At 56.1% G+C, this 24,641-nt stretch overlaps 1 protein-coding gene across 1 annotated transcript; it reads right to left on the reverse strand.

The window, feature by feature from the left end:
* Positions 1-3,353: 3,353 nt before the first annotated feature.
* On the reverse strand, positions 3,354-13,477 carry LOC142588572 (uncharacterized). The gene is made up of 3 exons (XM_075700410.1): positions 12,236-13,477; positions 11,183-12,103; positions 3,354-3,893 (listed from the first exon to the last, which is right to left on the reverse strand). Exons 1-3 carry the CDS (start codon positions 13,475-13,477, stop codon positions 3,354-3,356), a joined length of 2,703 nt encoding a protein of 900 aa, XP_075556525.1.
* Positions 13,478-24,641: the final 11,164 nt, after the last annotated feature.

Consider the following 24,641-nt stretch of genomic DNA (forward strand, 5'->3'; position numbering starts at 1 on the left):
GACAGTACCGATCAACTACTTTTAGTAAACTAGCGACAGAGTTGCTGTCTGGTACGACTACTGTGACATCATCTGCGTATGCGAAAATCGGGGTGCAGTTAGGACCAACAGGAAGGGGGAATTTGCTGATGCTGTCATCAGCGGCGACTTGTTCTAGTAGCGGTTCTATAGCGAGTATATACAGTAGTGGGCTGAGTGGGCAGCCTTGCCGCACACCTCTTTCTATATGAAAATTTTCTGACATGCTTCCCTGTATTATAACCGCTGACGTAAGGCCGCTGTACAAACACTGGATTTGTTTACAAAATTCTTTACTACTGCCTGCTTGTTGCAATACCTGAAAGAGAAATTCGTGGTTTATTTTATCGAACGCTTTTTCTTGGTCTAGTGAGCATATGTAACCGGGCAGATTTCTAGATGTAGCCCACGCTAATAGGTACCTTAATCCTAAGCCGTGTATTTCAGCTAATCTACCCGGAATACAGCATGCTTGGTAGGTCCCGACTATGTTTGTTAGGGCGGGCGTCAAACGGAGCGAAAGGCTTTTCGCGATAATCTTATAGTCACTGTTTAGGAGTGTAATAGGGCGCCACGCTCGGAGGTCTGATGATTTTCCTACGTCCTTACATAAAAGCGTAATTAAACCCTGACGTTGCGAAACTGGTAGCGACCCTTCTTCTAAGGAGGCATTTACAAGGGCTGTAAAATATTTTGCCAGGAGGGGCCAAAATTTTGTATAAAAAGCGGGCGGGAGGCCGTCTGTTCCCGGACTTTTGTTTTGTTTCATTGCCTTTAGGGCTTCAAAAAGCTCTTCTGCTTGAAATGGCGTATCTATAACTATGGGGCTGATTTCTGGGCTTTTCAAAGAGAAAGACGTGGGAGTGCAATTAGTTTTCTTATGCAGATGCTCATAGAATGACCTAGCAGCCTCTGTTACCTCTTCTGGCTTTGTTGTTGCGACGCCCGTGACTGGGTCTGTCACTTCGCACAGTATGTTACTTCTTGTAGCTAGGCGGCGGCGTAGGAGATGCCTAGAGCACCATGTTTCTCTTTCCCACCTTTCCGCACGCGCTGTAGCTCGAAGTCGGTCCCATCTTTTGTTGAGCAAGCTGTGGAGCTCTTTTCTGAGTTCTACAAGAGCGCCTGCTATGCTTGGCCCTTGCGATAGTGGTGCGCTGAGAATTGAAATGGCACCTGAAAGTTTCCTTATTTCCTCACGTTCTTCTCTAGCTAATTTAGTGCCCCATGTTTGGAAACATTCCTTAACGTTTACTTTAAAGCATTCCCATGCTGCGGCGGTCGGCGGAGATTTAAGGGAGCTCTTTATCAAGTTGATAATGTCCTCAACTACGCGTGCATCTTCGAGAAGTTTTATGTTAAGGCGCCAGCATCCTTTGGCTCGCGGAGCTAAATCATAATCGGTGAAGCGAAAGATTAAAAATTTGTGGTCACTCAATGCGGTGGGAAGGACCCACGCAGTATGTAGCGCAGGCGCCAATGCGTTGGAAGTATACAAGCGGTCGATGCGGCTTTCGTAGCCGCGACCCATCCATGTCATTCCTGAGCGGCCAGGCTGTAAGATTTTCCACGCGTCTATGAGCCCTATTTTATCTACCAAGGAGCGCAGTGTTTGCGCGCTATTGTAGTCGCGCCCAGTACGCGTAGGTGCGCCGCGGTGAGAGCGCCTATCGCTTGCTTCTAAGACACAGTTGAAATCACCTAAAAGAATCACTTTAGTCGGTCCAACTAAATAATGTTCTAATGACTGAAAATATTCTCTTTGACCGCGTTTACAGGGGGCATAAACATTAGTTATTCTAATACCATTATCTAAGTCAATGCTCAGCGTGCGACCCGCGTTATCCCTTTCATAACGAAGTACTTTTAAATTTAATTCTCTAAGAAAAACAATTGCGACACCAGCCGAGCCCTTCCTTCCAAAATTCCAGTACGATTTTGTGTCGAATTTTAAGTCGAATTGCCTCATCTGATCGATGTGGTGAATGTACGTTTCTTGAAGTGCCAGTATATCGATTTTCAACTGCGTGCCAATTGTATTACTTCCGCTTGTTTAGCTGCTCTCGTCAAACCACGGCAGTTGAGAGAAGCTATCTTGAGCGAAAGAGCCATCTTGGAAGGACGGGGGAAGGTGCGCCTAAATTAAAGTTTAGAAGGCAGTCTTCCCCGAAGGGGAGGCAACGGCCGCGGGCAAGCCCTCGCTAGACGACGAGTAGGCGTTGTCAGACATTATAGAACAATCACAGCTGCTGAGGTGGCAGAATTCGCATAGGGATTTTGCTTTTGGCATCTCTACAACGCTTTCTGTGTCGCTTTCTAAGTTGCATTCGTCACTGCTACTTGCGCGGATTTGCCGTTTGTAGTGCGGCTTATCGCTCGAACTTTTGGAGCTCGGGCTTTCATTTCCCGACCCTGCTCCTTCCTTGGTAGGGGTGGCAGTTGGGGTATTCTTTTTGCTCTTTCGCTTTCTTTTGCTTGCTGTCTTTTTTGGTTCCCCCGCGACTTTTGCCACTTCTAACATGGGTGTCGCATTGTCTGGGGGCGAACTAGCCGGTTCGTCAACATGGTCCTTGACCTCCTCTTCTTTGTTGCAGGTGAGGTCCCTAGGCTCCCTTGGGGCAGGTGGGGTGTTGTTCGGCTGGGCTTCTTTGTCAGCAGCTTGAGGGGCCGAGAGGGGGGACAACCCAAGTGCAGTTGGTTCCCAGTAGTCGGCCACGACAGCATTTTCTTTGTCTGCTTCAAGCCCCTGGCTAGTCACGGCAGGAAAGGTGCGTTTGGTGCATTCGCTGACCGCATGGTCTCCGCATTTGGGACAGGGGTCATTGCAGTCCACGTGGCCGTACATTCCGCACCTCTCGCATTGCGGAGTGTCGCAGGCGGCGCCAAAATGGCCTTCGCCGCCACAGCGCCTACACACTCGCACGACCCCTTCAAATTCACATTGAACAGTGGTGTCGATAACCTCCAGGAAGTTTGGTACTGGGGTCGTATTTCAAACTTGACGCGGCGTATGCCGGTCGTAACTGATGGAAAGCCTGGTACACTCTCGCGAGTGACACTCAGGACCTTCCCGTACTTCTCAAACGCCTTCGACAGTTCCACATCTTGATGCTCGGCAAAGTAACCAATGACTCGCACAAGCTTTGCTCTCGTTCCTCTGTACTCAAACTGGACTGCTGTGTCCCGAATCACGACCACAGGATTGGTTAAAAACCTCTCGACCGCCGCGCGTGTCTTCAGGAACATTTCATACTTTCCTGCTGTGAAGTCTTGCACACCTCCTAATTCACTCTTTGTGAACATCGACGTCAGAAATTTAGTCAGTTCAACGGTGGTCACGCCATGCGGGACGCGCCCGCAGAAGCTAGACTAGCGGGTGTTTCGTCCGTTATCTCCATAGCGGCGGCGGTGTTTTCGTCTGCAGCCGGCTCGCTAGCAGACGACGCGGCCGGGCGCGCGCCGCCTCCCGGAGTAGTCGGCGCCTCGGGGGCGGAGTCAGGCGCGCCCTCCCTCGGAGGGGGCTCGAATGATGCGGCGGCCAACTCGGCGGGATGCCGAGAGGTGGCGCTCGAACTTTCCGCAGGTACCGCAGGTGGGGCGGTCTGCTCGCGTGATGCTGGCTCGGGTGGCCCTCCAACTTGCGCGTCCGGAGGGGAGGGGTTGGTAGCTGTTTTCCCCGCGTGTCGGGAGATGGCGCTGCCATGGTCTTCGTCCGCCGACGGCTCTCCCGGGCAGGAGGGGACGCTCGGCCGCTGCTTGCATGGCCCGGTGGCTTCATCATCCTCGCTCTCGGACTCGCGGGCGCGTTTACGAAAAATGGACAGGTCCATTTCCTCGTCGTCCGAGGGGGGAAGCGGCACCTCGGCGTGGATGTCCTGCACGCATGGGCCGTTCTCGCAAGGCTCTGTAGTGGCCGCTGCGGCTGCCGGTGTCGAAATGCTTCCTATTGCAGTCGTAGGCTGGGGGGAAGCCACAGGAACCTCCAAGGTGGCGGCCCGTATACGTAGCCACTCGCCCAGCATGCGAGTGGCGCGAAGCTCGAGGTCCTCCCTTGCCCGGAGCTCATCGAGGGTCGCGGGGCCGAGTGTCACCCGGCTCAAGCTGCCGTGGCGGCGATGGCGGACACGTGGCGGCGGCTCGCCGGGTGGCCGAAACTCCATATTGTGCTGCCGAGGCGTCTTCTCGCGCGCGGGAAGAAAGCCGTGAGCAGCGAAAGGTGCGACAACGTGTTCCTAAGCGGGCGCAACCATGCAAGATACCGAAACACGTGGTAGCTGTCGACGCGAAATCGTCAGAGCGAGGAGGAGCGTAACCTTCTCCGATCGCAGCTCAGACGCGACTCCCGTTGACACCACCACGGCGAGCGAGGCGACGGATGGCTGGCTTGGTGATGCCTTGGATGTTGTCACGCAACACCTTACGATGATGCTTCGCGCCACCCTTGCCGAGCCCCTTGCCGCCCTTGCCACGTCCAGACATCTCGGCTGTTGCTGCTGCTTCGGAGCGAGTCAGGAAAGTGAATGTCGCGTCCTTGCGCCGCGACTGAGCGAGGAAGCCGCGCCGAATGGCGAGGAGGTGAAACGCGCGCCGATTGGCTCACGGGCAGCGCGGCCTCTCTTCGCGAGTGAGTCGCGGGTGGCAGCACTGAGCCCTGCTTAGGCCACGCACTGAGTTCAAGACAAGTGGTTTCGCAACACAATCGCGGAGTTTACTCTTTTTTTTTCTTATGTTGTTTCTTTTTGGCATTTCTGACTGCAACGTAGGCTGATGTTCAACCCGCCTCCCTTCTTCTTTTGCTCAACTCGCCAAGAGAAAAACAAACGTGTCAACAATGTTATTGTGCTATGTTGCACGCACCCACTGCTCGTGTCGCGCCCCAGGAACAAGTTTATTGTGTTCTCATAATTATGATTACTTGTTCTATTCACCGGTAGCTCGGCTACGCTTTCAAGTGCACCCTGGTCATTGCCGCAAAGCACACCGTGCGCACAGCTTCAAACACCGCCACGCCAACATCGTTCACTTGATCACTAGTCGCGAAACAGGGCGCGTTCATGCTCTGTTCGCCTCAGGCGTTTCAAATTTCGCACGCCGGCACCGCTGACTGGTGCCTACACGACCGTCAAATTTCGTCGCGATAGCTTATGTAGCCTCGTAGATAACGTCAGCGAAATCAGCCTAAGACGCGCGCGCGAGCCCAATTCAGCATTCTAGGGGACGGAAGAGAGCGAGGAAACTGTTGGCGCCGCTCCTCACTCTCCCATCGCCCGTACGCAGGCAGCTACGCAGGGCGCGCGCGAAACCGCTAGCTATGCAGCATGCGGAGAGCGCGCGTATCTCTTCTTTTCCCACTTCAAAGTCACTTACTACTGCTACATTTGTAATAACAGTGTAAAATTTCCCCTTAGGCAGTGCTGCTTCGTGAACGTGCGCACCCATTCCCGCTCGCCAGCCACCGCTACAGCAATGCGGCTCTGAATTTCAGTCCGGAGCACTGCTGCATACGTGCGGGCGGCCGCCGAGAGGGCATTAGTTCTAGCAGCCATAGAGGCACACCTCAGGGCCCGCAAAAGCGCGTCGAACGACAAGAAGAAACAAAACGGTAAAAATAAAAAAAGGAGGGATGAGGGCTGCCTGCTCTTAAAAGTTGCGCTGCATCAGAATTAAGTAAATGTGCAGCAACGACCGCCTCATCATCCTCGGTGTGTGAAACACGCGCCGTGGTAATTAGTGTATGCAGGCAAACGTGGCCGCTCGCGCAGAGTCGCCTCACGCGCCCCATACTTGCTCTGTGTGTGTTGTTGTGCTGAGCCCCATGGCGTTCCGTGCGGTTCTGCTGCAAAAGCAGTAGCACACGCGCTGTCCGACCGCGCACGCCGCGTGTTTGAAAAAAAGAAGCAGTAGCAAGTGCCGTTGAAATGGTAAAAGAAGAGAAGAGTGCAGTACCGTAGCTGTCTCTCGCTTAGGAGGTCACCTCAACAGTACTGCACGGGGGAGGGTAAGGAGAATAAAGGAGCCAAGAGAAACAAAGATTAAAGAGGACGAGCGAAAGGCCGTGAAGAAAAAAAATAATAATAATAAGAGAAAGAGAGAAGCGTGAAACGGGGCCTATGGCAGCGTGGAGAGGTTCGACGACTCAAAAGAACTCAATGAGAGCTGGGAAGGCTCTTTTGAGTAAAACCGCAAAACCCCTAGGAGACAGAAACTCCTTAGGACGGGCTATGGGGAGTCCAAGGCGTCGATTAGGATTTCACGAGCTGAGAGATATATGCAGTGCATATATCTATACAAGGGATATATAAAAGTGCATATATCATATAAAAGGGACTCTCACGGGCCGTTAGGCCCGTGAGAGTCCCTTTTTGTGTGTGTTGTTGTGCTGCGCGCATGGCGTTCTGATACAAAACTTTCAGCACACGCGCTGTCGCAATGAAAATGCGACAGCGCGCGCCGGGTGTGTGTAAACGAGGAAGCGTGGAACAGAGGGAACGGACGGAATTGTCGAGATTCTCACTACATCCCAATGCCAATGCAGACACTTTGGGTGGCTCTGAGAAGAGCCGTTGGGTGTTGGCTGCGCGGACGAGCGCTCGGTCGCCTACTTGGAGCTGGTGTACTTGGTGACGGCTTTGGTGCCCTCGGACACGGCGTGTTTGGCCAGCTCGCCGGGCAACAGCAGACGCACGGCAGTCTGGATCTCCCGGCTCGTGATGGTCGAGCGCTTGTTGTAGTGAGCCAGACGGGACGACTCCGCGGCGATACGCTCGAAGATGTCGTTCACGAAGCTGTTCATGATAGACATGGCCTTGCTGGAGACTCCAGTGTCCGGGTGCACCTGCTTCAGCACCTTGTAGATATAGATGGAGAAGCTCTCCTTCCTACGGCGCTTCTTCTTGTCCGTGGCGCGCACGTTCTTCTGCGCCTTGCCGGCCTTCTTCACGGCCTTACCGCTGGGCTGGGGAGGCATCGCAGTGCTTTTGTCAGTAGCCGAGCAAACGAGATCGGAATACGCGCGACCGGTCGCGCGCGCCGCGTTTTTATCGCGGCAGGGTGGTGTTCACGCGACCGCGGATAAAGAGATTCTAAAGAAGTAGAATTGAAAATATGGGATTAAGTGCAGCGCAGTAACTATCTCTCCGCAGAGGACACCTCAACCGCGCTGCACAGGGGGAAAACGGGAATTAAAAGATGAGTGAGAAAGAAATAAAAAAATTACCGACGATTACGTTACTTCCTAATGCGAAATTTGAGCGCAGCAAATAAGCTGTTTCACCTTTTCGATAGATTGAGGCAAAGCAATCGAGCAACACATGTATGCGCTATCACAGAACTTATTTTTTATTTTTCACACGTATTCCTTTAACAAAGACTCCACTAGGTAAGCTTCTGCTTCGGCGGCACGCACATCTGGATTCTGACGGCGACGGCGCTGGGCCTCTGCTCTGGCAGCTCGTTTAGCAGCAGCAGACGGAGGACTTCCATCGGTCGTCTCGCTCATGGCTCAGAAAGAACTGGCAGATAATTTCGCAGTGGCGAACGGCAGCGGCAATTTCGGCTCGGGCGGTGCACATATACAGATCCGCCGCCACCGATCTGGCTCTCTGATTGCCACCGCACAGGGGTTGCATTGGAGGAGGAGCGAAGAAAGAAATTAAGTTCGAGCCGGCGCTTTGACAACCGGAGACTCGCAGGAAGAGGGGGGAGGGGGGCGGCGTGTACACCCAGCGGCAAACGATGGGGGCAGAAGCGCGCGCAGCAAGCAGACAACACGATAAAGGGAGGAGGGAAGAGATAGCAGCGACTGACTGATGCCGCTGACGCCGATAGTGAGTCAACCCCAGCTGCGGAGTTGGTTTCAGGGACAACGCCGCCGATGCCGACACAAACAATATGATACCCTCGCTTCCGCAGCGCTAAGAACCAGGTCTAGCCGTGGGAAGGTGGTCACGAATTCGTCGACGTGCCGGGGCCTACGTGAAATAACCGGCGCGTCGGCAACTGAAGAGCACCCTATCCGCCACACAACAGGGGGGGGGACCCTTTCCTCCTCTTTCTGTATGGCGGCGATGGTGTTCTATGCAGTCACGTTATCTTGACTCTCTAGCGGCATCCAGCGGTATCAGTCGGTCGCTGCTAGCGCTGGGGGGATGGAAGGGGGGCGGAGCTGGTTACGAGGCCGACGACAACGCCGACAACGACGCGAAACCCAGGAACGGACGCCAAAGAGCTGCGCTCTAAAACGCGGCGGCGACAGCCGCAGCGGTAAGGCCGTGGGTGGCGCATGTTTAGAGGCGGCTTTGAAGCGCCGCGTCCTCGGCGAAGGCCAAGAGCGCACGGAAAAGGCGCCTGTGTTGCGAAATGCAGCCCGAGGGATGCAGCAGGTCGTCCAGCGTAGCACACGGTACCGTTGTCAGATGGGAAGAGGACTTGGCAACCAGAGGCGCCGCGTCCCAGAGCTTTCATGTACTCATCAACCCAGCATCATTCGATACATTGACCCCGGTACTCCCCCACAACCCGGGCTGACTGGGTGGGGGGACTTGGTTCGGGCCAACGGTCCTTCCCGGACAAGGGGGCTGTTGTGGTGCAGTCCAACTGAGGGACTGCACTCAACACACAAACAGCCATGTCGGTCTTGCAGGGCACAAGCCTGACTGACCCTCGGACTGCCCTGACGCAAAAGAGGTCAAGGCATACAACCATGGAGACCACCAAAGCCGTCCGCGGAGCAGCGCGACCACTTGAGGGTGCACCACCACCGGTTCCAGCTCTGGGTTCCACTGAGCCAAACAAAACCCCGTAGATCGACTGGCGCACACGGCCGAGTCGTGCGACCTTTGGAGCATGCATCATAACTTAATGGATAGCTTTCCACCTGACTCGTCAAAAATCACGGCAGGACGAGCCCACACTTCGAGAAACTTCTTCTCGCCCAAGCGGTGCCGCTCCCGGGTGAGGTGGAACCAGACCTCCTTCCGTGCTTTCGCAAGCACTTCGTGAAGGCCCGGTGCCCGACCCCCGAAAATTGCATCGCAGCGTGCCAGCCAAACTTGGTATGAGCACTCGGCGAGGAGAAGCACGAACTGGTTGATCGCCTGATTGGGCAAAGGGTGCAAAAATCGGACTGTCTCATAAGGAACGCCTGGGAGCCTAAATAGACTAGCAACTCTTTGGAGAAGAGCTGCAGGAAGCAAACACTGCGTAAAGATATGAACTGAGTCCTCACGAGCGCCACAGAAAGGACACACTCCACGAGCCGGGATGGCTGTGAAGGGCCTGTAGCTCAACGGCAGGCACCCTCGCGCCAGGCGGTACATAAAGGTGGCTCGCCTGGCGTCGAGGAAACCGGCCGTAATGAGCTTCCAGTTTGGCCTGTGAATCGACAGGTCGTACCTTTGGCAATGTGGGGGGAGTCCTGGGGTGAGGATATCCACTAACTCTTGGAGTGGAGCTGAAACTACGTCGATGCCTGGGTGAACCTTGCGGAGGCTTACCAAAGAGTTGGCAGCCGCCGCATAAATGGTGGATGGGGTACCTGAACGAGGAACACAGTGGGAAAATGTGCTCTGCGAGAACAAGCGGAGTCGGGTGCTAAGAAAGAAGGAAGTTAAGCTTCGAGTTAGGAGCATATCCGAGTTAAGAGCGACCTGGGTCCACCTGACGTGTAGTGCAGTAGCCACGATGCCCAGGTCGGGAATTCCGAGTCCTCCCTTGTCCCTGGGCAACTTGAGCACCCGCCTAGCTACACAACCAGTTGTACCCTTCCAGAGGAAGCGAAACAAGACCCTCTCCAAGATAAGCTTGGTTCGGGTTGGAATAGGAGACACACACGCCACATACGTCAGAAAGGAAAACAGAAGTGAGCGAAGGATTGTCGCTCGAGCAGTCAAAGGGCATGACAACGCGCTGAATTCCTGAACCCTGGCTTCAAGCTTCTCCTTAGCCTGTTGCCAGTTTTCGGGAGAGAGACCATCTGGTTCGAACTGGAAGCCTAGAATCCGCAGCCGCGTTTTCACGGGGAGACCATGAACGGGCTGCGGACTGGAAGGAGTGGAGTTCAAGTACATTGCTGCACTTTTCGACCTATTCAACCTTGCACCGCTCGCCCCGCAGTAACTGTCCATGACCTCCAGGACGTCGCAAGCTGATGCTTCGTCCGGGACGACAATGGACAAGTCGTCTGCATAGGCAAAGAGTGCAACCGGGGGGGAACCTGGTGGAAGTAGGAACCTGCCAATTCTGCTGTCACAAGACAACCTCTGCAGAAGCGGTTCAAAAGCGAGTACGTAGAGGGCAGGTGAGAGCGGGTCCCCCTGTTGCACACCACGTCCCACAATGAACGCCTCCGAGAGGCGGTCTCGTATGAGAACAGCAGAAATCGGTCGAGAATACAAAGCTTGGATCATCAGTCTAAAACCCACACTAAAACCAGCCTCTTCCAAAACACGGAAAAGGTACCTATGGCTAATGATATCGAAAGCCTTCTCCTGATCGAAGGAGCAAAGAATACCTGGAAGTTTCCTGGTATTTGCCCACAGGAGAAGGTCCCTTAGTGCTATACCGTGAAGCTGAGTAGAGCGCCCCTGGACACAACATGCCTGGTATGGACCCAAAACAGTGCTGAGCACTGGCGTGAGTCGCATACACAGGCACTTTGCTATGAGCTTATAATCGCAGTTCAGAAGTGTGATTGGACGCCATGCTCTCAGATCGGAGCTCCTCGACTCGTCCTTACAAAGGAGAGTGATTAACCCCTCTCGTTGAGACGCTGACAAAGTCCCTTCACTGAGTAGCCGGTTCACCAGTGATGTGAATGGCTTCCCTAACAGTGTCCAAAATTTAACATAAAATTCGACTGTCAGACCATCGGATCCCGGACTGCGATTACGCTTCATAGACTTTAATGCCGAAAAAAGCTCGTCCTCATCTATGGCTGAGTCGCACACTTGCGGCGGCTCAGCTGGCGAAGCAAAAGGAAACGCAGTTGGAGTGGCAGCTGGTTCGGTAAGTTCCGCGCACGGTACACTTGTGTAAGCGCCGATCGCGCCGGCGAGAGAGCAGGGCACTCACATAGCAAGTGTTGCAACGTTTCCGTCGCGCCGCAGTCCTGGCAAAGGGGAGAGGGCGCTCGTTGCAAGCGATGCCTCCTCTCGGCGGGCCACACGGATCCGGTCCGCAGGGCGAGGAGGAAGGCGCGCTCGCGCCTGGTGAAACCGGCCTCCGGGAGATCGCGTGGCGGGCGCCCCCGCTCAACCCGGCCGTCAGGATGGCGGAGCGCGAGCTCTCGGCGGATCCTGAGCGGCGCGGTGTCGAACGAGCTGACCCGCTGCGTGATCGGCGTGTTGTTATCGTGTGCGCGTCGTGCGAGCTTGTCGACGGCCTCATTCCCGGCGACGCCAACATGCGAGGGCACCCATTGCAGGTGCAGATCCAGTCCCCATTGCTGCAAAGCGTGGAGTCTGCACGCAACACGCTGGGCGAGCAGTGGGGCACGATTCTCTAGTAACAGCTGCTGCAGCGCGGGCCTCGAGTCTGTGAGGATCGCCGCGCGAGCGATGTGTGGCGCTTGCTCGAGCACGTCTGCAGCCAGGTGTAGTCCCACGAGCTCAGCGGTGGTTGAGTTGGCTCGACAGGGCAGGCGACACTTGCTTTCGATGGCGAGGCTCGGGGCGATGCAAGCAGCAGCCGCGGAGCCGTCCTCGAGTACCGAGCCGTCCGTGTACAGGTGCGCTCTCCCTGCCTCATCGTCCTCTATCCTCGCTGCAGCCACCTGCATGATGGCGCAGAGAGGCGTGCGGTGCTTGGAGCGGACGCCTGGCAGTTCGAGACACACGTCCAGGGGCATGGCGAGACTCGGTGGCGGCCAGTCTGGTGCTGGAGCCGGCGGGTCAGCCACAATTGCCTCGAACAGCTCGAGCATCTTGCCCACGCGGGATGCAGGTAGCTGCCGAAGTAGTGAGACGATGGGGCTGGCATTGGGGGCACTGGAGAGGCGCTCGATGTGGCCGAGCGCGCGGAGATCGGCCGTCAAAGAGGGAGGCCACGCGCCGGTTTCCGCAAGGGTCTCCGCCACTCGTGATGCTCGCTGCAGGCCATGTCACATGGGTAGCACTCTGCAGTGATCACCGTCGATGTTGCGCCACTGTGAATCGCGCACACTACACAGCGGCAACGCGTAAAACACCCGCGAGAGCGCCAGCGCACTGTACATACGGACCGCGAACGATGGGGGGCTGCCGTCTCCGCGCGCGAGGAGGCGGCGTATCGCGCGCTCAACACGCAGTGTTTCAGCACGCAGGCGCCGCACAGCCGGAAGCCAAGTGAGCCGGTGGTCAATGGCAAGTCCGAGGTATCGCACCGTCGGCTGCCAACTCAGTGGGACACCATCGACGAGCACGCGGCCGGTGTGGCGGCGTGTGGCAGCGTGAGGGTGCACCATGAATGCCTCGCTCTTGGTCGACGACAGCTGCAGGCCAATGGCACGTAGGAAGCCGGCGACGGAGTCGAGGGCTTCCTGCAGCTCGCGGCGCATTTCGGCAATAGCAGTCCTCGGCCCCCGCACGTAGAGGGCGACGTCGTCCGCGTAGACAACAGCACGCACAGGGAAGCGACCAGCTTTCGGCAAGCACTCAATGATGGGAGCGAGGGCGAGGTTGAACAGAAAAGGGCTCAACACACTGCCCTGAGGCACGCCGGTGGTCACTGGTCGTGGCGAGCTGGTTGCGCGGCCAACGCGAACGGCGAACGTCCTGTCAGAGAGGAAAGCCTTGACGTATGCAAGTAGGTTGCCGACCACGCCGAGGGCCTCAACAGCTGAGATGATCGACTCGTGTGGGAGCGAGTCGAAAGCGCTGCGCACGTCGAGGAGGAGGAGGAAGGCAGCTGCGCCCGCGCGCCGGGCCTGCTCCAGCGTGCCGACAATCACAGCTATGCAGTCGCCAGTAGATCTGTGTGCACGGAAGCCGCACTGCTCAGGCGGTAGGGCACCGCGGGCACGCGCGATCCACTGCAGCCTCGACAGCGCCATCGTCTCCATGGTTTTTCCCGGCACCGACGTCAGCGAGACAGGCCGGTAGGAGGAGAGGTCACGTGCAGGCTTGCCGCGCTTCAGTACCGGAACGACGACAGCACAGCGCCAAGGGTCCGGCAGGCAGCCCTCGCGGAAGACGGCGTTGTAGGCGTCCAGGAGATGCCGGCGGTGGTCGTCGTCCAGGTCTCTCAGCATTTGGTGTGTGACTCCATCTGCTCCGGGTGCGCTGCGGCGCAGGACGCGCTGCTGCTCGTGAAAGGTAAAGTCGTCACGGCACAGGCTGTCAATCGCCCTCGCGGTATGCGCGCGATCTTCCCCTCTCACGAACACAGCCGTGTAGAGCGCCCGCAATGCAACCGCTGGGACGCCAGGCGAACTGGAGACGGCGACAGTAGCGAAACAGTCGGCGAGAAGCTCCGCGAGCGCCATCTCGGTGATGCCGCGCGCAACAGCGACAGCGAGGACTGGCCAGCGCGGGGATTTCGGGTTGACGAGCGCGCGCATGACGCGCCAGCCTCGGTGCTGGTTGCGCGGGTCAGCAAGTGATGAGCAGAGCCGTGGCCAGCTGCGGCGTCGCAGCGGCTTCGCGTGTCGTCGACACACTGCGTCCAGTCTGTTGTATACAGTCCAGTCGGACGCGTCTCCCGAGCGTATGGCACGGCGCTGAGCGCGGCGGCGGGCGGCGCGAAGGTTCAGCAGTTTGATGTCCGGGCAGGGAGAACCGGCAGGGACCACCACACGCGTCGATGCCCGTCTCGCACACCGCGACGTGCCCGAAGAAATCGGTGTCGCGCGACTACTCGCGGCACAAATCACGGTATACCGACCACCGAACAACCACGCACACACGAGTGACACCGCGGCTGGGAGAGGTGGGAGCCAGAGTGATAGGGTAATGATCCGATCCTGCAGTGTCGGGAGCGCGCTGCCACACGTATGAGCAGCGCTCCGAGACAATTGCCAGATCGATCGCTGATGTTATCCCACTGCGGCGCACGAATGTGGGCTTCCCGTTGTTTATAATGGAGAGGCCCAGTGATGACGCGGCACCGAAGAGAGCCCTTCCCCGCTGATCAGACGTAGCACTCCCGCAGCCGCGATGGTGAGCATTGAAGTCGCCGCACACAACACAGTCCGCCGTGAGCGATGCGGTCAGGCGCGCGAGAAAAGCGGAGTCGCGCTGTTGGCGGCGGTCGACGCGATCGGGGCGAATATACAAGGATGCCACGGAGGTGTCGGTGCCCTGAACGCGCACAGTAGCGGCCACGCACTCCACCACAGAGCTACACAGATGGGTCGTGTCGATCAGTATCTGCGGGAGAGCGGCGCGAATGTACATGGCGACACGGGGACGCTCGTGGGGGTGACTGCTGTCGCAACAGGGCGCCGATGTACACTCTGCCAAGGCGCACTCAGTCGCACTGCTGTAGCCGATGTAGCCCGGCAGTGGAACCTCCTCTGCACGCACATACGTTTCCTGAAAGGCGAGGACATCGTAGTCGTGCAGAGGCAGCTGGGCGACCAGTTCAGCGTGTCTGCGCAGCAGGTGGTTGCAATTCCACTGCAGGATGCGCGGCCGACCCTTAGCAGTGCGACTGGCCATGTTGGTTTGGTGGCTGCTGGGAAGCCACTGCCTGCAGGCCGATGTATCGGAGCGGGTGGTCAGCTGGCAGCATGGTGCTCACTGCTTGCATGGTGAGTAGCAGGTTCGCTACCAGCTGATCCACGGTAGGCTGGCCAGGTGGTGCAGCGGGGTCCCGCGTCTCCCGGCGGCGGGACGCACGAGGGGCTGGTACTGGAGGTGTTGCTGCGGTGCTGGGGCCCTTCAGCGCACTGGCATATGATCGTACCAGCGTTGAGGACTCCTGCTGCTTCTCCTCCCGGACGGCTGCCCTCACGGCGCGCCTCGACAGTGCTGCGGTGGAAGTAGCCATGATCGTGGCCACCCTCCTTTCTTCCTGCCATTTGGAGCAGGCAGGAGTGTCTGCCCTGTGGGGGCCCCCGCAGCTCCTGCAGCAGATGGTCTCGCAGGAGTCGCTCGCTGCATGGCTTTTGCCGCAGGATATGCAGTCGCTCGGCCACCAGCATGATTCCGGGACGTGACCGAAGCGGCTGAACTGTACAGGGCGGGGCCTGGCTGGCCTCACTCTGAAGCCGAGCTTGTAGAGGCGTACGTACTCGGGGGGGGACCGGTCCCGCAAACCGGATTGTGACGGTGCTCCCGTCCAACGTGGCCGACAGCACAGGAACGGCCGACTCGATCGCCCCCAGCAGGTCCGTGTCTGCAGGCAGCCCGCTCACCCCGTGCAGGAAACCGGTACTCTTGCCGCGCTCGGCCGGTAGTCGGGCAGTCACGGGATTGCGTGCAGTTCGGTAAGCTTGAGCAGCCCCTCCAAGCACTCCTGGGTAGTGGTGTCAGCGGCCACGATGTTGCGCCTGTGATTGACGCGAACCGCTGCTACACCTGGTCGGGAAGAGAGGGCCGCTGCAAGCGTGAGGCGCGGTGTTCCCTGGAAGGCTCCGCCGGGTGCCGAAGGACGGAACAGCACGAAGCCGATCACTGCAGGGTCCACCGGCAGTGCAGCAACCTCCAGGGCTTTCGTGCGCCGCCTGTCGCCTCTCGACTGTACAAGGATCAAGCCGTCTGCGTTTGACTCGCGGATGGGTGGCGTCTCCCTCTGTGCAGCCGCAGCAGGCACGCTGTGGCTGGCCGGTGAAGCGGGTGAGTGCCGCGATTCGTGCGAGGTATCGCGGGATGGAGGCGATACAGCAGCCGGCTTTTTCCTTCGCTTGTGCTGTTTTTTCCCTTTGCGCTTCGGCCGCGAAGCAGGCTGGCTTGGCAGGCCCTTCACGAAACGCGCCGCCGGGTGTTCAGGGTTCTGCTGCGGCGCACTAGCGGGTGTTTCGTCCGTTATCTCCATAGCGGCGGCGGTGTTTTCGTCTGCAGCCGGCTCGCTAGCAGACGACGCGGCCGGGCGCGCGCCGCCTCCCGGAGTAGTCGGCGCCTCGGGGGCGGAGTCAGGCGCGCCCTCCCTCGGAGGGGGCTCGAATGATGCGGCGGCCAACTCGGCGGGATGCCGAGAGGTGGCGCTCGAGCTTTCCGCAGGTACCGCAGGTGGGGCGGTCTGCTCGCGTGATGCTGGCTCGGGTGGCGCTCCAACTTGCGCGTCCGGAGGGGAGGGGTTGGTAGCTGTTTCCCCCGCGTGTCGGGAGATGGCGCTGCCATGGTCTTCGTCCGCCGACGGCTCTCCCGGGCAGGAGGGGACGCTCGGCCGCTGCTTGCATGGCCCGGTGGCTTCATCATCCTCGCTCTCGGACTCGCGGGCGCGTTTACGAAAAATGGACAGGTCCATTTCCTCGTCGTCCGAGGGGGGAAGCGGCACCTCGGCGTGGATGTCCTGCACGCATGGGCCGTTCTCGCAAGGCTCTGTAGTGGCCGCTGCGGCTGCCGGTGTCGAAATGCTTCCTGTTGCAGTCGTAGGCTGGGGGGAAGCCACAGGAACCTCCAAGGTGGCGGCCCGTATACGTAGCCACTCGCCCAGCATGCGAGTGGCGCGAAGCTCGAGGTCCTCCCTTGCCCGGAGCTCATCGAGGGTCGCGGGGCCGAGTGTCACCCGGCTCAAGCTGCCGTGGCGGCGATGGCGGACACGTGGCGGCGGCTCGCCGGGTGGCCGAAACTCCATATTGTGCTGCCGAGGCGTCTTCTCGCGCGCGGGAAGAAAGCCGTGAGCAGCGAAAGGTGCGACAACGTGTTCCTAAGCGGGCGCAACCATGCAAGATACCGAAACACGTGGTAGCTGTCGACGCGAAATCGTCAGAGCGAGGAGGAGCGTAACCTTCTCCGATCGCAGCTCAGACGCGACTCCCGTTGACACCACCACGGCGAGCGAGGCGACGGATGGCTGGCTTGGTGATGCCTTGGATGTTGTCACGCAACACCTTACGATGACGCTTCGCGCCACCCTTGCCGAGCCCCTTGCCGCCCTTGCCACGTCCAGACATCTCGGCTGTTGCTGCTGCTTCGGAGCGCGTCAGGAAAGCGAATGTCGCGTCCTTGCGCCGCGACTGAGCGAGGAAGCCGCGCCGAATGGCGAGGAGGTGAAACGCGCGCCGATTGGCTCACGGGCAGCGCGGCCTCTCTTCGCGAGTGAGTCGCGGGTGGCAGCACTGAGCCCTGCTTAGGCCACGCACTGAGTTCAAGACAAGTGGTTTCGCAACACAATCGCGGAGTTTACTCTTTTTTTTTCTTATGTTGTTTCTTTTTGGCATTTCTGACTGCAACGTAGGCTGATGTTCAATCCGCCTCCCTTCTTCTTTTGCTCAACTCGCCAAGAGAAAAACAAACGTGTCAACAATGTTATTGTGCTATGTTGCACGCACCCACTGCTCGTGTCGCGCCCCAGGAACAAGTTTATTGTGTTCTCATAATTATGATTACTCGTTCTATTCACCGGTAGCTCGGCTACGCTTTCAAGTGCACCCTGGTCATTGCCGCAAAGCACACCGTGCGCACAGCTTCAAACACCGCCACGCCAACATTGTTCGCTTGATCACTAGTCGCGAAACAGGGCTCGTTCATGCTCTGTTCGCCTCAGGCGTTTCAAATTTCGCACGCCGGCACCGCTGACTGGTGCCTACACGACTGTCAAATTTCGTCGCGATAGCTCATGTAGCCTCGTAGATAACGTCAGCGAAATCAGCCTAAGACGCGCGCGCGAGCCCAATTCAGCATTCTAGGGGACGGAAGAGAGCGAGGAAACTGTTGGCGCCGCTCCTCACTCTCCCATCGCCCGTACGCAGGCAGCTACGCAGGGCGCGCGCGAAACCGCTAGCTATGCAGCATGCGGAGAGCGCACGCATCTCTTCTTTTCCCACTTCAGTCACTTACTACTGCTACATTTGTAATAACTGTGTAAAATTTCCCCTTAGGCAGTGCTGCTTCGTGAACGTGCGCACCCATTCCCGCTCGCCAGCCACCGCTACAGCAATGCGGCTCTGAATTTCAGTCCGGAGCACTGCTGCATACGTGCGGGCGGCCGCCGAGAGGGCATTAGTTCTAGCAGCCATAGAGGCACACCTCAGGGCCCGCAAAAGCGCGTCGAACGACAAGAAGAAACAAAACGGTAAAAATAAAAAAAGGAGGGATGAGGGCTGCCTGCTCTTAAAAGTTGCGCTGCATCAGAATTAAGTAAATGTGCAGCAACGACCGCCTCATCATCCTCGGTGTGTGAAACACGCGCCGTGGTAATTAGTGTATGCAGGCAAACGTGGCCGCTCGCGCAGAGTCGCCTCACGCGCCCCATACTTGCTCTATGTGTGTTGTTGTGCTGAGCCCCATGGCGTTCCGTGCGGTTCTGCTGCAAAAGCAGTAGCACACGCGCTGTCCGACCGCGCACGCCGCGTGTTTGAAAAAAAGAAGCAGTAGCAAGTGCCGTTGAAATGGTAAAAGAAGAGAAGAGTGCAGTACCGTAGCTGTCTCTCGCTTAGGAGGTCACCTCAACAGTACTGCACGGGGGAGGGTAAGGAGAATAAAGGAGCCAAGAGAAAAAAAGATTAAAGAGGACGAGCGGAAGGCCGTGAAGAAGAAAAAAAAGAGAGAGAAAGAAGCGTGAAACGGGGCTTATGGCAGCGTGGCAAGGTTCGACGACTCAAAGAACTCAATGAGAGCTGGGAAGGCTCTCTTGAGTAAAACCGCAAAACCCCTAGGAAACAGAAAGTCCTCAGGACGGGCTATGGGGAGTCCAAGGCGTCGATTAGGATTTCACGAGCTGAGAGATATATGCAGTGCATATATCTATACAAGGGATATATAAAAGTGCATATATCATATAAAAGGGACTCTCACGGGCCGTTAGGCCCGTGAGAGTCCCTTTTTGTGTGTGTTGTTGTGCTGCGCGCATGGCGTTCTGATACAAAACTTTCAGCACACGCGCTGTCGCAATGAGAATGCGACAGCGCGTGCCGGGTGTTTGTAAGCGAGGAACTGTCGAACAGAGGGAACGGACGGAATTGTCGAGATTCTCACTATATCCCAATGCCAATGCAGACACTTTGGGTGGCTCTGAGATGGGTGTTGGCTGGGCGGACGAGCGCTCGGTCACCTACTTGGAGCTGGTGTACTTGGTGACGGCTTTGGTGCCCTCGGACACGGCGTATTTGGAGCCCCTCGTAAAACAAAAATAACCTAAATAAAAATGAGGGAAAGCCGCACCACCAAGGTATAGCAGCTTTAAGCCAATCAAAATTAAATGAAGAGGGGTAGAAACCCAAAATGTAATTTGAAGTAAAGCCAATTATTAAGAAAAAAAAACCGAGGAAACCAACAGAGAATGTTTATGCACACCAGGAGGGGATAGGACGCCGGAGGACTTGGCTGCATCGGCGTGGGACGGGTGAGGTCTCGTTGCGTCTAATATTTTATTTAGTAGGAGGAATAGGGGGAAAAGGAACTAGGACGTCTTAAGAGAGCATGGTCCAAGGAGGCCAGCAGGTCCATCAGCGTTCCGAAAAGCGGTGCAAAGTTTCCGGTAGACCAGACTGCACCGGCCTGGAGGAGTATTGGCATAACCGGATAGTTCCGGTAGGGGTGACTTGACATCAGGCGGCAGTGGGGTTGCAGAATCCACTGGACAGCAGGTCAACGGAAGAACTGCAAGAAAGCTGAAAATGATGTCAGGCAGGTTGAGAAGGTGTATCTAGGGCACAGAGAAGGATGGGAAGAGAAGCTAAACTGCCAAAAGAAGAAAGCAGCCATTCCGTCTATAGTGTCCCCGGAGACAAGCTCCACCTTTGTTGGCATAACCAAGGACACTATAAGACGAAAGGAGAAGGGCAAGATGGGAGGGATATAAAGTGGAGACAGGGAAAGAGGAGAGGGAAAGGAAACCGATGAAGGAAAAGGTAGAAAGAATTAGGAGGAGTCCGGGAAAGCGAACGATGAAATGATTCGATATAGACGAATAAGAAGTGCGCGCTTTCTTTGATATGTAAGGAAGGAGAGGTAACGATCAGGTGTAATGGTAGAGGGGAGATTCTCTTTAAGGGGATTAGCAATGTGAGATGTAAGGGGACAGTCATTGAAGTAGTGAAGCAAATCTGTGCAAGGATTACCACAGGCACAGTTACTGTGGGATAAAAGGTGAAAGCGGAAATAATAGAAAGGGAAGCGGCCATGAGCGGAGGTGAGGTGGACAATGGGTCTTTTCGGTGGAAAGAAAGAGGGAATGCGATTGACGTTTTGTATCCATTGAAAGAGTGCAGTGTCGCTATTCTCTCGCGCCCAGTGAGCATTCCACTGGGCGAAGGAATACGCACGCATCCTTGATGTGATAGAGGAGGGAGCGACAAGGAGGGTTCGAGAAACGCCATGGGAGGCGGCGGAGTTGGCGAGGAAGTCCGCCATCTCGTTTCCCTCGATGCCCTGGTGTGCCGGTACATGGAAAAGAGGTACCCGTCGCCGGTTAGAGATGAACTGAAGGAGCTGCTTGATTTGCCTGACAGAGGGATTTGTTGTCGTGAAAGTATTCAATGCAGTGAGCATGGACAAGCAATCGGTGTAGATGTGTAGAGGGATGAAATGGGGCAAAGTCTATATATAGGCTAATGCCTCCAGTAAAGCAGCTGTTTCGGTAGCATAAGATGAAGTGGCACCAAAAAGTTTAAATTTTCCAACTTTGGTGATGTGGCCTGTTGGACTATAAAGTACGAAAGCGGCTCCTGCAGACTGGGAAGTGTAGGAGCCGTCGGTATACAGATGATAGGCCGGCATAGTGTTTACAGAGGGTATATCTTGAAGTCGAAGGCGGTAATGGGTAAAACGAGATTTCATGCTTGGATGAAAGTCCCAAGGGTTCATAGGGTAGTTAACAAGCGCCGGATGGTAGGAGTCAGGGCCATAAAATGTGAGCGCTTTGAGTGCAAATAAAGAGAAGTAGGCGTTTAGACGGTCTAATTCAATATGGAGCGGTGGTGTGTTAGCCAGAACCTGAAGCGACGAGGTACGCGTCGTGCGGAAGGCAGCGTTGATTGGGAGCAGAAGGGTACGTTGGATAGAGGATATTTTGATTTTAGACTGTGAAGTAGGAAACGTTGGCCACCAGACGGGAGAAGCATAAGTGATGGACGGAAGTAAAACCTGATTATAGAGGAGACGGAGAGTGGAAGGGGCCATCGAATAATGCATGCGAACGAACAGGAGAAGACGGGAAGAGAGAAGGTCTGCTTTTGTACGGAGATTGGTTAAATGAGCGTTAAAGTTTAGGTGGGTGTCAAAGATGACCCCAAGAATTTTAATGTTCGACTGAAATTTGAGGGGAAAGCCATTAAAACGAACTATGGGAAGACGGGTGCGGGAAGAGGAAGCAGAGTGGCTATGGGGGAAGTATAGACAGGAAGATTTGTCGGTACTAATGGTGAGTTTCGTACGCTGTGCCCAGGTCGAGATAAGATTAAGAGTAAGAGCTACCTTGGATTCTAAAGCGCGACCATTGTCTGCAGAGAGCACTATGACAGTGTCATCTGCATAGGCCTGCGCAACCACGTCCGGTGGAAAGGGGAGGTCAAGCAATCCGTAGATGACAATGTTCCACAGCAGTGGACTGAGTGGTGACCCTTGAGGGCTGCCCAAAGTAGGCGTAGCAGACACCTGACCAGTCTGCGAACGGAAAATGATCTGTCGGTTTTCTAAGAAAGATTGTAGAAGGTGGTACAGATTGGAAGGGCAGTTGTGCGAGCGTAAAAAATGAAGGACGACAGGGTGCCAAACGCTATCGAAAGCGCCTTTAAAGTCTAAGCAGATGAGAATTGCGTGTTGTTTCCGGTCTTTGTAGGTGTTTAGAGTTTGTCTGAGACGGTACAAGGCGGTGGTCGCACTCTTCCCATGTGTAAAACCGAATTGATGCGGATGAAGTAAATGATTGGAGTGGAGAAACAAGTAGAGCCGGGAATTTAGGAGACGTTCGAGAATTTTACTAAACAAAGAATTTATAACAATAGGGCGGTAGGATGAAGGAGAGTCGAGTGGGCGGTTGGGTTTAGCCATAAAGATAACACGTCCTTTGCGCCAATGAGTGGGGAAGTAGGAGAGATTGAGACAATGATTAAAAATGAAGAGAAAAAAGGACGGGTGATAGTAAAAAATCGTCTTTAGCATGGGAAGAGTCAGTCCGTCTAGACCTGGGGCGGCGTTGGTGTTGCCTGAATTGATAGCATGTTGAATTTCTGGAATAGTGAAAGGGAGATCACTAGTTTTGGATGAATAAGGCATGGCAGTTATTTGACGCAGGCGCACGTGGTCGTCATTATCTGTGGAGGGAGAGTCGTGGGTCACATGAGCATTAAGGAGAAAGCGAGCCTACTCAAGCACGCTGCATGTGGGACGACCATCGGGTAAAAGAAGGGAGGGGAGTTGGTTGGTACGGGGAAGTTTGTCGAAGCAGATGCGGAAAGGAAGGTCGAAGGGATTGCGTTTGGAAAGGTCGGAACAGATAGATTTGGAGGCTTCAGATTTGGCCTGGTCGATGTGCATTTTGTATTCGGCATGGGCATCATAGTACTGAGCCTTAAATGCCTGTCGAAGGAGCGGGTGAGTGGTGCGCTGGAAGCGCCGACGGAAGGCACGGATCCGTTTGCGTTCAATAGTGAGGTCGGGAGTCCACCATGAATTAGTCGGAGAGGGGCGCGGCTTTATCCAGCGAGAATGGAGATGACGAAGCTTGTCGAAGAGAATGTAAAACTTCGTCAAAACCAAATCGACTGCGTTCGGAGATAGTAAAGTTGTCTGTTGGACCAACGAAAACCAAGGAGAGGTGACGAGTGACTGTAAAAGATGAGAGGTAGTCGATTTTGTTAATCGTTTATGGCGGGGTCTGGTATGGCCGAAAAAGGAAAATAGGATATATTTGTGGTCAGATAACGTTTCGGAATCGGCGACGAACCAGCTGTAGCCACATGCGGCGAGAGGAACTGATGCAAAGGAAAGATCGATCCAACTCTCAGCAAGGTGGGATTGAAAGGTAGGCGGCGAGCGAGGGTCATTTAATGCTTTTAAGTTGTTAGCGGCAGCAAATTGTGTGAGCAGCGCTCCCCTGATATCGCCTTCCACAGGGCCCCACAGTAAATGCTTCGCATTAAAATCACCCGCCATCACCTGAAAAGGTTGAGCAAGAGAGGACAGGTGAGCTTGGAGGGCATCAAAAAGGGGTTCCAGGGGTTCGTGAGGGGGAGCGTAAACGGCGAGGATGACGAAAGAAACTGAAGGGGCAACACAGGAAACTATGACATATAGAGGGTCGGAATGGACTAGGAAGAGATCATAGGTATGTTTAGTAGCTAAAAGAGCAAGACGGGGACTGATTGGTGAAGCGAAAGTGATGTGCGTGTGAGGTAGGTGCGGAAGAGAGTTGCCTCGTGTATAAGGTGCGGAAATGATGATAAAATCAATGTGGTGCTGCTGGATAAAGTCCGACAACAACAATTTGGGTTGTCGGGAATGTGCCAGATTAGCCTGTAAAAATTTAATGGGTATGGAATGGGAGTGTTTGGCCAGCTCGCCGGGCAACAGCAGACGCATGGCAGTCTGGATCTCCCGGCTCGTGATGGTCGAGCGCTTGTTGTAGTGAGCCAGACGGGACGACTCCGCGGCGATACGCTCGAAGATGTCGTTCACGAAGCTGTTCATGATAGACATGGCCTTGCTGGAGACTCCAGTGTCCGGGTGCACCTGCTTCAGCACCTTGTAGATATAGATGGAGAAGCTCTCCTTCCTGCGGCGCTTCTTCTTCTTGTCGGTGGCGCGCACGTTCTTCTGCGCCTTGCCGGCCTTCTTCACGGCCTTACCGCTCGGCTGAGGAGGCATGTCGAGCACGATGCGAATAGCTCAACTCACGAGATGGGAATACGAAAATTCCCTCGCACCTCCGGGGTTTTTTTATACGGGGGAGGTGGTGTTCACGCGACCTGCCTTAGTCGCGCGCGCCATTGGTCCGCGCGGCTTCTCCCCCTTTCCCTCGTGCTCGCTCGCGCTTTCCTTTGGGGCCGGCGGCGGCGAGAGCGGCGAAGGCACTACGAGCACGGCTCAAATCGCTCACAGATCGCCACTGTGTAAGTCTTTGTTTCGTCTCCGACTCAGTCTACACATCAACAGCACCAGCATGTCCGGACGCGGCAAAGGCGGCAAGGCGAAGGGCAAGAGCAAGACGCGTTCCAGCCGAGCGGGTCTCCAGTTCCCCGTGGGCCGTATCCACCGTCTCCTGCGCAAGGGAAACTACGCCGAGCGCGTCGGAGCGGGCGCTCCCGTCTACCTCGCGGCCGTCCTCGAGTACCTGGCTACCGAAGTGCTCGAGCTCGCTGGCAACGCGGCTCGTGACAACAAGAAGACCAGGATCATCCCCCGCCACCTGCAGCTCGCCATCCGCAACGACGAGGAGCTGAACAGGCTGCTCTCCGGCGTGACGATCGCGCAGGGCGGCGTCTTGCCCAACATCCAAGCTGTGCTTCTCCCAAAGAAGACCGAGAGGAAGGCGTAAGCGAGCTCCCAGCCGCCGGGCTACAGTCGCGCTCGTCGCACAACCCAACGGTCCTTGTCAGGACCACC

This window comes from Dermacentor variabilis, chromosome 7 (assembly GCF_050947875.1).
Source record: "Dermacentor variabilis isolate Ectoservices chromosome 7, ASM5094787v1, whole genome shotgun sequence".
Lineage (NCBI taxonomy): Eukaryota > Metazoa > Arthropoda > Arachnida > Ixodida > Ixodidae > Dermacentor > Dermacentor variabilis.